General features: G+C 41.8%; 1 protein-coding gene across 1 annotated transcript in view; it reads right to left on the minus strand.

The window, feature by feature from the left end:
- myo3a (myosin IIIA) overlaps positions 1–15,098 on the minus strand; it is a 355,589-nt gene that overhangs the window by 156,016 nt on the left and 184,475 nt on the right. Inside the window, 3 exon segments of the mRNA XM_048606878.1 lie at positions 5,352–5,440; positions 5,667–5,820; positions 13,714–13,873. Of these exon segments, the coding sequence (XP_048462835.1) occupies positions 5,352–5,440; positions 5,667–5,820; positions 13,714–13,873 (403 nt within the window).

Genomic DNA, 15,098 nt, shown 5'->3' on the forward strand with positions numbered 1-15,098 from the left:
CTTTGCTCAAAATTTCACGTCATGAACCAATAAGACACTAGTAAGTTCATGCTTTAATAGCAGATATTGACTTCCAGGAGAGTCTGTAGATAGATTAATTAACAACATTCATATAATACCTGAATCATGCAGCTTTTCAAATGGGTAACAGGAGCTTATTTGTGATAGAATTATCATTGGTCACTTAGTTAAAATCAGTCATTGAACTTTTTCAATAAGAGGATCTAACTCTATAATGATCAGTCCAAATAACACTAAGTACAAAGTCTGAAAACTGTTTAAGAGGTAGAATACAGCAAAAATTCCATTTAATACATAACATACTATTTATAGCACAATTAACCATCTGACAGGGGGGACAAGTCTCTCATCTGAATAATATACTGCATGTGACAACATCAGCATGAAATCCTAAGTAATCTAATGTTACAATATCTTGTTCCAGGTGCCGTTCTAGAACTCCATATCAGCAGAGATAAAACTGTTATTAAAAACACTGACTGTAATCTGGCTGCAAAAAAAAACTCATTGCCCCAAAAGAGGTAATTTCTTGATGTGCTGCAGTCTGAAGAACATAACATGCAGTAAATCAAATCATTCCCAACCCAACATGTACTTTCACCCAATCTTGAAGAACGTGTCAATACTGCAAGGGAACAAGCTTCACTTGAAGAACCATATTGTATGAATGGTCTACTTCATTTATTCCTAGGACAACTGACAATTGTATCCAATGTTACTAAGGGAGTAGAAGAAATATAACTAGCTTGTAATTCTAATACACTTCTGCAGTTACATCACTGCAAGAACATTCAGCCAGATCGATTGAATCTCTGATCTAATGGCAGCCAGCAGAGAAAATGCAAGATCATCAACATTATCTCAAATGTTTCTATACCTTGTTAAAGACTTTCCTTACCCAACTATCGGCATAAATTAATCAAGACAAACACCTGGGAGTGGTAAGAAAGATAAGGAAAAAAGAAATGTACAGTAAATGTTGCAGAACAAAGTAATTATAGTCACTCATTTGAGAATGTATACAATTTACATTATGAAAGGAATAAGGTTTGGGGACAGATGTTATGAAGGGTAATTGGGCCCTGGAGCAAACTCATGATGGTGTCATAGAGCTGCACATCACTGAGTAGAAATGTCAGAGCGCAGGCAGAATTAAAATTGTCTTGATCTCTGCACCAAACCAGATTACATTATGGGCAGGAACATAAGAAGATAGATGAATCCTTCCGTAATGTAATGATGTCAGACATTGGTATATCTATGATTACCATGTATAGCAATATTTAGTAATCATTGACAATAAATTGCTTTACTTTGAAGTCAAGGCCTAGAGGCAGCTCTTGACTTTGCCTTCTCCTTGATCAATCTGTACAGAACTCAAACTTAACATGTGTCATAAACCATGGTAAGAGGCCAATCTAGTACCTAAGTAGTCAGTGGGTGAGCTTCTCAGACTCTCAGTTCATGGGTCAGCAACGTCCCACTCAATGATTTTAAGTAGCAGCATTTCTTCAGCCACCCAGGCAGCTGGCAGCATTCAAGGCCAGCAGGACCATGAAGGTAAGTAACTCGGGGGAGGTTGATTGATTGTTAGGAAGGAGGATATGTTAGAAATTTTGAAAAACGTGAGGATAGACAAGTCCCCTGGGCCAGACGGGATATACCGGATAATCCTGGAAATTACAGACCGGTTAGTCTTACGTCTGTTGTGGGCAAATTATTGGAGAGGAATCTGAGAGATAGTATTTATGATTATTTGGAAAAGCACAGTTTGATTAGAAATAGTCAGCATGGCTTTGAGAGGGGCAGGTCATGCCTCACAAGCCTTATTGAATTCTTTGAGGATGTGACAAAACACATTGATGAAGGTAGAGCAGTGGATGTGGTGTACATGGATTTTAGCAAGGCATTTGATAAGATTCCCCATGGTAGGCTCATTCAGAAAGTAAAGAGGCATGGGATTCAGGGAAATTTGGTTGTCTGGAATCAAAACTGGCTGTCCAATAGAAGACAGAGGGTGGTAGTAGATGGAAAGTATTCAGCCTGGAGCTCGGTGACCAGTGGTGTTGTGCAGGGATCTGTTCTGGGACCTCTGCGCTTTGTGATCTTTATAAATGACTTGGATGAGGAAGTGGAAGGGTGGGTTAGTAAGTTTGCCGATGACACAAAGGTTGGTGGAGTTGTGGACAGCGTGGAGGGCTGTTGTAGGTTGCAACAGGACATTGACAGGATGCAGAGCTGGGCAAAGAAGTGGCAGATGGAATTCAACCCAGAACAGTGTGAAGGGATTCATTTTGGAAGGTCAAATTTGAATGCAGAATACAGGGCTAATGGCAGGATTCTTGGCAGTGTGGAGGTATAGAGGGATCTTAGGGTCCACATCCATAGATCCCTCAAAGTCGCCACCCAAGTTTATAGGGTTGTAAAGAAGGCATATGGTGTGTTGGCTTTCATTGGCAGGGGAATTGAGTTTAAGAGCTGTGAGGTTATGCTGCAGCTCTATAAAACTCTGGTGTGACCACACTTGGAATATTGTGCTCAGGTCTGGACACCTCAGTATAGGAAAGATGTGGAAGCTTTAGAGAGGAGATTTACCAGAATGCTGCCTGGACTGGAGGGCAGGTCTTATGAGGATAGGCTGAGGGAGCTAGGGCTCTATTCTTTGGAGCTAAGAAGGATGAGAAGTGACTTGATAGAGGTGTACAACATGATGAGCGGCATAGATAGAATGGATACTCAGAGACTTTTTCCCAGGGTGGAAATGACTATAATGAGGGGGCATAATTTTAAGGTGATTGGAGGAAGGTATAGGGGAGATAGCAGAGGTAGGTTCTTTACACAGTGAAGTGTGTGTAGAATGTGCTGCCAGCGATGGTAGTGGAGTCAGATACATTACGGACATTAAATCATCCATAGGCTCATGGATGATAGTAAGATGTGGGGTATGCAGGGTAGTTTGATCTTAGTAGGATAATAGGTCAGCACAACATCGTGGGCCAAAGGGCCTGTACTGTGCTGTACTGTTCTATGTTCTATGTTCTATGTTCTATGATTGTAGAGGATCATGGAGTAGAGGTTGCGGGGAGAGAGGAGGTCCGAGAGCTCAGTGACAAGAGCAAGGATGGGGATTACAGGGGCACAACCCTTTCCCCATCCCTGCCCCTGCTCATCTCCACATTGGGGATCATTCCAGACCTGAAGATTTAAAAGTTAGGTTGTTCAAACCTAATTGGTAGGTTAAATTAAAATAGACATACATTCCTCTCGAAGAAATGAAGAAACCAGGCTCAATGTTGTACTAAATGGATACATGCACCAAATTCGAAGTGTTATACGCAGTCAATTTATTTCTTTAGAGGAAACTGCTTCTTAATTAATTCACACCAAGGAGGTTTCCACCTGTCCCTCAAGATTAAAACAGTTCTAATCTAAATCATGAATGACATTCCCTGGGATTCTGACTATGCATTATCCCTAAACATTTTCCTTGAACTTTCTGCCATCTTCCATACAATAGATCACATTACCCCCCTCCAATAGCTCTTCTCTTTTCGGTAGCATGCCTCCGACTGTTTTCACTTGGTTCAATTTTAAATTAATCCATTATACTTTGAGCTTCTTTGACAATGGAGTTTCTTAAGTTCACTTTGGAGTTCATCCTTGGCCTCTTGCCTTCCTCATTTACATTCTGCTATCAGGGAGTGTCATGCACAGGCAAGTGATCATCGTCTTCACAAATGTTATGCAAACAGGAGGCCTAATGCTTATTGGAGGCCCCCATTATGATTAGTTTGGCCACTAGAATGAGTTACACAAAAGAAAATCAGGCCTAGCTGCAGCCTAGCAGGTAGACCTTCCTATAATTGTCAAAGTGAGTTTTTATACAATACTTACTTGAATGTTAAGCTAGCAAGTTGGAGTGATCTTCTTCAAATACAAATAGTGTAAGCTACAGTCAGCCAGTGCAGGACTCCTGACCTCAAATCTGATCATTCTTGCCTCCTGCTTACCACCATTCACTGCTCATTCTGTCTACACTAAATCCCCACCTACCACTGCTATCTCAATCCTAGCTGTTGCCTCCCATCCCAGCTGTTCCCCCTTCATCCTATAACTGAAAGACGCTATTGCCATCACAGAGAGCTGACTGTTAATCCTATTTCATAGGCTGCCAGCAATAATATGCAATTTGCTGGTTCAGTGACAATGAGCTTGAGGTCCTTGAATACCCACAATGTAGGTGCTCAAGCTACAGGCATATATAAACATCTCAGGGCTGAGACTCTGTGCCAGAAAGATTTGGATGGAAGAAAGAGCAGAAAGCTATGGCAATCAGCAGGAAACAATCCTGTGGTGAGATGTTGTGATGTCTATGGCCATCCATTCAAAAGACATTATTCATCAACCTGTTCTAACATGGTACATCACATAGAATCCCTACAGCTTAGAAGCAGGCCATTTGGCCCATCAAGTCCTCACCAATCCACCTAGGAGCATCCCACCCGGACCCAATCCCCTACCCTATCCCTGTATTCACCATGACTAATCCACCTAGTCTACACATCCCTGAACACCATGGGCAGTTTAGCATGGCCAATCTATCTAACCTGCACATCTTTGAACTGTGGGAGGAAACCCAAGCAAACACAGGGAGAATATGCAATCTCCATACAGACAGTCACCTGAGGGTGTAATCAAACCCAGGTCCCTGGTGCTGTGAGGCAGCAGTGCTAACCACTGAGCCACCATGCCACCCACATCTCCAGAACAGATTGAACTTGAACCCAGACCTTATTTATAGAAACCCACAGTTGGGAACAGGCCATTTGGCTCATCAAATGTACACAAACCCTCCCATCCAGACCCATCTCCCTACTGCACCCCATTACTGCACCCCATCCTGCATTAGCCATGGGAAATGTACCTATGCTACACATCCATGAACACTATGAGTAATTTAGCATGGCCAACCCACCTAACTTGCACATCTTTGCCTGTGGGAGGAAACTGGAGCACCCAACTGAAACCCGTGAAGACACAGGGAGAACATGCAAACTCTACACAGACAATTGCCCATGGCTGGAATTCAACCCAGACCCTTGGTGCTGTGAGGCAGCAATGCTAAACAATGCTAACCACTGAGCCACTATGCCCCTCCCCCCTCCTTCTGGTTGGCAAGGAGGGATACTATCAGCGTACTACAAAATCCTCATGCCAGCCATTCATGATGATTGCCTGATTAATTGAACCATTTGAGATTGAGCCCTCTGCTCTTTCCAATGTGTTGAGCAGTAATCTTGCAAATATTTTGATGCATGACTGCCACTCACCTTTCCTGCATAATGATTAATTCCAAAGCTTAAGTCAACCGTTTTTGGTCTCCAGAAATAGTTTGATTTCAGATTGTCTTCAAACTTTCCTGTTGACAAAGTGCATTTTGTTAATATAGTTGTCTGATTGTTTGAAACTTAAGAACAAAAGTATATTTAGAATCTGAGGCGTGTCTGAGATACTGTGATAAAATGACTTTGAAACTTGTCAAAACAAGTGCACTATCTTATTGATGTCTCCTGTAAAGAAAATATTGCTGGGCTTCTTTTTTATTACCTAGAGATTGCAGAGTGTTCTACTCTATGAGAACTTGCCTACAAGTGTCTGGTCAGTGGCTTGAGGAAAGCGACTTTCTTCATCGAGCAGTGACAGAAGGCCCACAGGTTTCTGCAGAAACATATCCAACAGTGGTCGATTGTCTTCATATTCAACTAGGCGGGCATCCACATTTTCATTCAGATATTCATTCTAGAGTATCATTTCAGAAAAGAATACATGTCAATGTAATCCCATTCTTTTCCTCACTACAGGTGCTCCAAATGAAATCTTAGTGTGTAAATCTGGCATATGTTATTTAAAGGGCACAATAGTAGTTGAAGAAGTATTTGGCAGGTTTTATTATTTTGGTACAAGAGAGAAGGGCCTAGAGAATTAATGATCCTGCTCTCTGCTTGGGTGAATTTACAAGGGGGAGGTCTGTCACTCCTGGTGCAGACGTTGCAAGGGATGGGTATACATCCACTGTGGCTCAGAGTGTCAGGAGGGGATGTTGACCGTGGGGATCAAAGAAAGATCAGACTCCGATAAAGGTTCAGTGATCACAGGAAAGGTGAATGGTTGGGAGATGTTGGTGTTGTGGGGAAATATTAAGGAACCTGAGTTTAAATTGTGAGGATAGTCCAATGTCAAGGATGGTTTGTGTGGAGGAGAGGACTTTTGCTCCACTTTGCATGGAGGTGGTGCTGGAGAAATGTACTGCAGGACCTATCTCCTTTTAGGTATTGGGTGTTCCAAGGTTCAGAAACCAACTGGCTAGTGTTAAAGATGGAAGAGACATAAAATCTGACAGATTAAATTCCTAAATAAATGACATGTATTGCAAAGTTGAGTAGAGTCTTGTGGATTGAGAGACACAAAGTTAGAATTTGGTGTTTGTAAAATGCAAGGGATGAAAGCAGTGCACGGTCCCTTTAAAATATGTGCTTTTTATGCTTAGAGATTCAAAAAAAAGGATGTAAAAGATGTCTGTGGGCAGCAGCTTTTGGGTTTGCAGGTGCACAGAGAGCACTTGAGTTGAAACATTTTTATCAAAAGGCCATACAGATAGCAGGCCAAGCTGCAGTTTTACCGAAACAATAAGGTTTTGAATTTAGCCAACCAATTTGAACCATGCACTTAGATACCAAAATCTGATTAAGTTGAAATCTGACGGATTTGACAACATAGGACCAATCCTATTGTAAGAAATATTGATAGGTCATCAAGGGTATAAAAAAGGGGCAGTTGGGCAAAGTCAGGAGAGTTAATTGCCATCTGCTAGAGTTAACTGCTCTCGCTCACAAGAGAGAATTGATGGCTCTCAGTCTTCCAAGTCTTAGAGAAAACACTACCTAAATCAAAAGGTACCAAGGGCACAACTAGTTAATATTTCTGACAGAAGGATGGATGGAGAAGGTGTTCCCGACAAAACATTCGACAGATAACATTCCAGAAGACATGTAACTTGGTTGTAATTGAGAGAGTAAATTCTATTTTTTAAAATTTTATCTTATAAACGGGATTTATGGTGGCACAGTGGTTCAGTGGTTAGTACTGCTGCCTCACAGCACCAGGGACCCAGGTTGAATTCCACCCTTGGGCGACTATCTACATTCTCCCTGTGTCTGCGTGGATTTTCTCCGGGTGCTCCAGTTTCCTCCCACAGTCCAAAGATGTGGCTAGGTGGATTGGCCATGCTAAATTGTCCTTAGTGTTCAGGGATGTGTAGATTTGGTGGGTTATAAGGCTATGGGTCTGAGTGGGATGATCTGAGGGTCAGTGTGGACTTGTTGGGCCGAAGGGTCTGTTTCCCCACTGTAGGGATTCTATGATACTATTAGAATCTTGTTCTGTTCGGGAATAGTTAGTAGTTAGAAGGGATTTATTCAGTTTATTAATATTTTAGTTAATTTGTTCACTGTTAGAGTTACATAAATAAACTGTTACTTGTTGATCATAAAGTGAATGTTAGTGGTTTATTTATTTAACTATTACAAATTGCTGAAAGGCAGGTTACACCACTTTTCACACTCCTTTTACAGATTATAGAGCTAGATGCTCCTTTTTGGGTGTTTTGGTTTTAGTTCTCAGACGAGGTCAACCTCCAGTTTATAATATGCTTCTTGGGAGGTGATTGATTACAACTCCTTATCTGGCCTCTGTTAAAATCAGATATTTTTCAAGGCCAACTTGAGATGAAAAATTTTGACTTCTTGCCAATCCATACCCACCAGCTTTTGGGGTTAAAAGTTACCCCTAACGTTGTCACTTTGTCATGGTGACATCACTTGTAAATGTGATGGGAATGTCAACAAAATTTGTATAGTTTCATTGCACATTTGTAAACATCTGCAAGGAACCTTGCCAAAGATTTTCTTGGTCTCTTTTCATAAATCAACAATTTGTACTAAATGATTGATGCTGTAACAATTTAAAGGACAAATGGCCTTTCAAACTCCCAGGGACATCTAGACCTTGTAAAGCAGATAACTTCAATTAATACATTAACATCACAAAAACAAGGCATTTCTATCATCTGTATTCTGTCTGCAATAAAAACAGAGCTACTTAGAAAGGTCAGTCAATGTTTCCAATCCTTTGAAGGTGAACATCAGATACAGCAGCACATTACTGCTCCAGTTTTGCATTAACTTCTTTATTAGTTTCTAAACTGCTTCCATCACATTTGATATTTTTGCTGTCCTCGGAGAGATTCTGGAATGACAGTCCATATTAAGTCAACTTTGCCTAGATCACAGTTAAACATATTTCAAAGTGTTATTTGTACGTAACTTTTAGTAGTCTGCTTCATGGGCATCTATCAGGTGACAGTTTAAGTTGATCCTGATTTAAACTAGTGTAATAAGCTAATACGAAAGCAATGTTGACTCTTATGTGCCCTCAGGGCAATTAGGGATAGGCAATAAATGCTGCTTAGCCAGTGATGCCCTCATCCCGTGAATGAATAAAAAGAAAAGATGTGGCCTCCTCTACGCCAGCAAGAGCAAACACAAGATGGGTGTCTACTTTATGGTATATCTCCACTCAATCCATAAACATGAGCCTGAGTTTTGTATCACTCATCATTTTAAGTCATCACTTTGCTTCGTCTCTGACTTCTATATTGGTGGCAAATGCTATGCTCTGATGAAGCTCAACACATGCTCAAGGAATAGTATCTCATGCTTTGTCTTGGCATTTGACAGCTTTGTGGACTCAATGTTACATTCAGAGACTAAAGACCAGACCTTTATTGTTAATATTGAGTCACATTTACGCCTTTTGCATGTCAGGCAGTGACCATCTCCAGCAAGAGAGAATCCAACTGTGACGTTTGATGGCATTTTCATCCCTGAATTTGTCAGCATCCTGGGGGGTTCACCATTGGCCAAGAACTGAATCCTCAATGACATTGCCAGGGAGTGTGATTGAATACTCTCGACTTGCCTGAATGGTACAGCTCTAGTAACACACAAGAAACTCAACCCCATCCAGGACAAAGCAGCTCTCTTGATTGGATTTCCATCCAACACCTTCAATATTCACTCCTGGCACCATCATTGAATAATGACACCAGTGTGTACCATTTACAAGATATACTGCAGCAACTCATTAAGGTTCATTCAACAGCACCTTCTAAACCTACAGCCACTTCCTCACCTGGGACAAGCAGCGGATGGATGGGAACATCACCACCACATGCAAGCTCCCATTTAGCCCCTCCACATCCTAATTTGGAACTAAACTACTGTTCCTTCACTGTCACTGGGTCAAAATTCTGGAACTACCTTCCTAACAGCAGTATGGATGTCCAGCAAATACAGCTATCCTGTCACCACCACCTTCTTGGGACCAATTAGAGATGGGCAATAAATGCTGGCCTCAACAATAATGTGCATATCCCAAAAACAAACAGTCCCTAATTTCCCTGTCAGCCATGGTTGCCTGTCTTCCCCCTTAGTGTGTTGCTTCTTCCTTGGGATTAATTCTGCTGTGCCTCCCAGATTACTCCCAGAATCTCCTGCCAGTGCTGCTTCACTGATTTCCCTGCTAGGATCCTCTAACCAATTCTGGCTAGCTCCTCCGTCATGTCTTAGTAGTAACCTTTACTCAATTGTAATACTGTTACTTCGGATTCTCGCTTGCAGGGTGAATTCTGTCAGATTATGGTCACTGCTCTGTAGGGTCTCCTTCACCTGAGCGTTCGAATCAAGTCTGCGTCCTTACACATCAAATCCAGAACTGTTTGTTCCTTAGTCAGCTCTAACACAGGCTGCTCCATTAAAAAAAAAGTCTTGTAGCCATTTCACAAATTCCTTTTCTTGAAATCAGCTACCAACCTGATTTTCCCAGTCCACCTGCACACTGAAGTCTCCTGTGATTATTGTAATGTTGCTTTTCTTACATGTCTTTCTATCTCCTGATTTGTTTTATTGCCTACATACTGACTACTGCTTGGAGGCCTGTACACAAATCTTTTCACGGTCCTTTTTCCTTTAGGTTCTTCACCTCTGCCCACACAGATTCTACTCCTTCTGACTTTATATGACCTCTTGCTATTGATCTAAATTTCATTTCTGACAAACGAAGCAAGCCCGCCCCCTCTGCCTATCTGCCAGTCATTTCGATAGGATATTTAATTCCCAGCCCTGACTCCTTGCAGCCACATCTGTACAACATTGTACAGCCAATTTCAACCTGTGCTACAAGCTCATTTACCTTGTTTTGTAAACAGTGTGCATTTAAATACAACACTGTCGGTTCTGCATTGACTGCCTCCCTTATCTGCTGTGCCTGAAATTAGATAAAAACTGAAAGAACTGCGGATGCTGTAAATCAGGAGCAAAAACAGAAGTTGCTGGGAAAGCTCAGCAGGTCTGGCAGCATCTGTGAAGAAAAAATCAAAGTTACTGTTTTGGGTCCAGTGACCATTCCTCAGAACTGATGGTAGCTGGGATGTCAGTTTATATGCAGAAAATAGGGTGGGGATGGGGTGAGGAGTAAACGATAGGATAGAGCCTAAAGAGCGAAAAGAGCAGTTGGACAGACAAAGGAGTTGATAACGATTTGGCTGGGAAGGTGAATAGTTATTAATGGGGACTATTAGTGACTAACAATAGGTGGTGTGTCATGGCAGGCTATGTGATAACTAGGCCTGGTGTGTGGGGTAGGGGGCTGGGTCATGGGAGAGTTTAGACCCTAAAATTATTGAACTCAATATTGAGTCCAGAGGGCTGCAGGGTCCTCAACAACCCCCACTGCCCCACGGCACCTTCCCCTGTAACCGGTGAAGGTGCAACACCTGCCCATTTACCTCCTCCCTCCCCAGTATCCAAGGGCACAAACATATCTTCCAGGTGAAGCAACACTTCACCTGCACTTCCCAGAATCTAGTCTACTGCATTCGCTGCTCATAATGTGGTCTCCACTACACTGGGGAAACGAAACATAGACTGAGTGACTGCTTCGCAGAACATCTACGTTCTGCTCACAAAAATGATCCGGAGCTTCCAGTTGCCTGCCACTTTAACGCACCAACCCATTCCCTGGCCAACCTCTCTGTCTCTGGTTTGCTGCAGTTTTCCAGAGAAGATCAGTGCAAGCTGGAAGAACAAAACCTCATTTCTGCTTGGGGACCCTGCAGCCCTCTGGTCCCAATATCGAGTTCAATAATTTTAGGTCCTAAACTCTCCCATGTCCCAGCCCCCTACCCCACCCACCACATCCTGTTATTACATAGCCTACCATTACACACCCTCTGTTGTTAGTCACTAACGGTCCCCGTTAACAACTATTCACCCTCCCAGCCTGATCGTTAGCAACTCCTTTGTCTGTCCAACTGTTCTTCTCTCTCTTTAGGCTCTATCCAATCGTTTACTCCCTATCCCACCCCCTCCCTACTTTCTGCATATAAACTGACGTTTTCCCAGCCACCATCAGATTTTTTCTTCACAGATGCTGCTAGACCTGCTGAGCTTTTCCAGTGACACCTGAAATTAGATTTCTGGGACTTTCTATATTCTCTGTTCTATTACTTGTTCTGGAAATGTTAATAATCTCACCTGTGCCCTTGCCACCTTTAACTTTTTCCATAATTTTCCATGTAATTGAACACTCCCAACCCCCTCTGTGCCAATTTGCTCAAGGCTCAAGTAGTAATCCAGAGATTATGGAAGAATCTGTGATCTCAGATCTCCAGAATCAAATCTGATCATCCAAACAAGAATTCTCAACAGCTCTGAAGAGCCGTGAGCTTTGAGAATTAACAGGTAACCCCATGTTATGAAAATTATGGGGGTCTAGCAGTTGCCAATACCCACGCAATGGCGCTGGCCAGGTTGGGAGTGCAGAGTGTAAGCTTCTGACCTTAACTAGTCTGCACCCTTAATTTGTATTGGTTAAAATTGGGGAATTTGGGAATAAAGTTGGGAATCCTGGAATCAGTTCCTTCCTGACTGCTAGCTGTACAGTTCCACTAAGTCTCCCACAATCTAAGGAAATCCAGCACAAAACCTGTTTGTTGTTAAGTTAATTTTCGAATTAATGGAAAATTCTTAAATCTTGTGATTTTGCATGGTTAAATCTAGGATGCAATCAGAACATAGAACATAGAACAGTACAGGCCCTTCGGCCCACAATGTTGTGCGGACCTATTATCCTACTAAGATCAATCTACCCTGCATACCCTACATTTTACTATCCTCCATGTGCCTATCCAAGAGTCACTTAAAAGTCTGTTAAGTATTTGACTCACTTGAACATTGAGTAATGAATTAGTTATATTGAAAGAAGGTGTTGTACTTGACTGTATTGCACTGGAGACCTATGTTTGACCATTTAACTCTGACAATTGTCTGAGGTACTGAATCTGATTAATCCAACAATATGTATTTTGCATAACTGGCATGGAGCTGGCTCGGTAATGAAATAGTTAGAAATGCCATGGTGCCAAAGCCATATTACAGTTTGAGTACACACAATACATAGGGCTGACTCCCAGCAGGGCCCACTGCTGCAACTGAGTCAAACCTGAAGTTGCTTCAAGAGTTTTCCAACCCTCTCCAAGAGTGGGTTTCTCAGATCTACCATGGAATTTACTGCCAACATATCTCCTGGTGGTTCCTGTGATTACCCAGAAGCAAATAAATGCCCGGGTTCCTATTCTGACCTAAAACACAAGATGCTAGAAAAGCTCAGCAGATCTGGCAGCACCTGTGAAGGAAAAAACAGAGTTAACATTTCGGGTCCGGTGACCCTTCCTCAGAACGGTTGCTGCCAGGCCTGCTGAGCTTTTCCAGCAACTTCTGTTCTTGTTCCTGATTTACAGCATCTGCAGTCCTTTCAGTTCCAATTCTGACCTCCTTGATGTGACTTACATGCAGCAAATCATGAGCAGGTATAGGCATCTTTGCTGTTTCCTTGTGAGGAACGAGTCAGTATGATGGAATACTCTCAACTTGCCTGGATGGGTGCAGCACCAGCAACACTCAACTAACCAGGACAAAGTGTCAGGCTCGATTGGCACACCATCCAGCACTTTGAACATTCACTCCCTCCACTCCCAATGTACACTGGCAGCAATACGCATCATCTACAATGTTGATGCACTGCAGACATATTCACCAAAGGTCCTTAAGCAGCATTTCCCAAACTCATGATCATTACCATCTAGAAGGACAAAGGCAGCAGACACATGGGTAACCACCATCTGAAAGTTCCCTTCCAATTCCTCACCATCCTGATTTGGAAATATATCGCCGTTCATTCAGTGTTGCTGGGAGAAAATCCTGGAAATCCATCTATAATAGCATTGTGAGTATCCCTACCCTGCCATCCTACACCACAAGGTCGGCTGCTGTTGAAGAAGATAGCTCACCACTACCTTCCTAAGGTGAATTACAGATGTCCCAAGGGTGAAAGCCATAAAATAAACATGAAAGCTTCTTTTCTTAAATGTTTCCTTCAATTAATGTCTTCTCATAACTGAAACACCTATAAAGTGTTGTTTAATGTAAGATTTAATTCAATTATGGCACCTTTAAAATAAACCCTTGTCTTCAGACAAGATTAACAGGCCATTTGAGAAAACAGACTGACTTGTACCTGCTCCCATGCAAAGATGTGTTGATTGAAGTAGAACTGAATCTGTTCATTGGCAATATTAATGCATAACTGTTCAAAAGAATTTCTCTTAAAGTTCTCGAAGCCAAAAATATCAAGAATTCCAATATCGATTCCTCTGTCTGCACTGTCAGCATTGTCACTAGAAGACAAATAAATTAGGTTTTAATTAATTTTTTCTGACATATGAATTGATTGAACATCATTTGAGAAAGAAGACCAAGACACTGGGTTGAATTTATCCTTGTGGCTGTATGAAGTGGTAGGGTGATCATGGTAGTGGCACTAAATGCGTGGAAAACACATTCAGAGGCCCAGGCACTGCCATCGTAGGTTGCTCACATTTGATGGGCAGAAAGGGGCAGATAGTGAGTGGAGATCAGGTGAGCGGAGATCTGCCAAACCAGGCAAGGGATCAGAAAGGGCCTGGTGTGATCTGGTGGGAAGGAAGGGAACAGGTAGCCTGAGGCAGGGGAGATTGCAACTTTTCTTGTGTGATCTAAAGTAGCACCCTGACCATCTTTGCTCACGTTTGTGTTAATTAAAATGTGATCACATATTCTTTGATGTAATGGACCTCAGTTATATATGGAATATTATATATCTATATATACACACATATTATATGTACATATATGGGCTCCCAACTACTTCTAATAGGCACCTCAACCACATGGAAGCATGACAATGTTGGCCAGCAGGAATAAATAAGCTAGGAATAGATCAGTAAGAATGAACACTTTTTAAAGTCACTTCACTCACTCTCAGTAGGCAAGTATAATTAAAATCCTTTTGATGAGCTTATTTACCATTTCTGATTTCTCCTCCTTTTCTTAGAAGCCTGGAGTTCATTTGGTATAGATTTTACTGTAATAATACGCATACTGACTTTCTCTATATCATCTCTACATGACAGCTTATCCCTATTCAGTGCTGTCTGTAACGACATGGCTACAGGTCCACCATTCATCACCCTGGGACTCCAGGCATATGGCACAATGAGACCATTGAAAGAGCATTTTGTTACAGGCTGTTTTCCAAAGACTTTTTATCGTGGTTAAAAAAAACATTCAGGAAAATCTGATGACGAGTGTCAATATCATCAGCCTCATCTACAATAATCAAAAATAACTGTTTTTCTTTTATTTTTGGTCCATCAAACCAGTAATCTGGGATACTTTGCTCATATTGAAATAATTTTAGTGCTTTTCATTTAGTTATACTTATGTCTTCTTTAAACACCGAATGATTTTGAATTTGGCCTGTGACCATGACACAGCCCATGTTTTAAAACATCCTGTTGATGTACACAATCATTCTGCAAGAGAGCTTGATGGTAATTGTTCTACACTGTAATCCACCTGTAA

This window comes from Rhincodon typus, chromosome 2 (genome assembly GCF_021869965.1).
Source record: "Rhincodon typus isolate 14 chromosome 2, sRhiTyp1.1, whole genome shotgun sequence".
NCBI lineage: Eukaryota > Metazoa > Chordata > Chondrichthyes > Orectolobiformes > Rhincodontidae > Rhincodon > Rhincodon typus.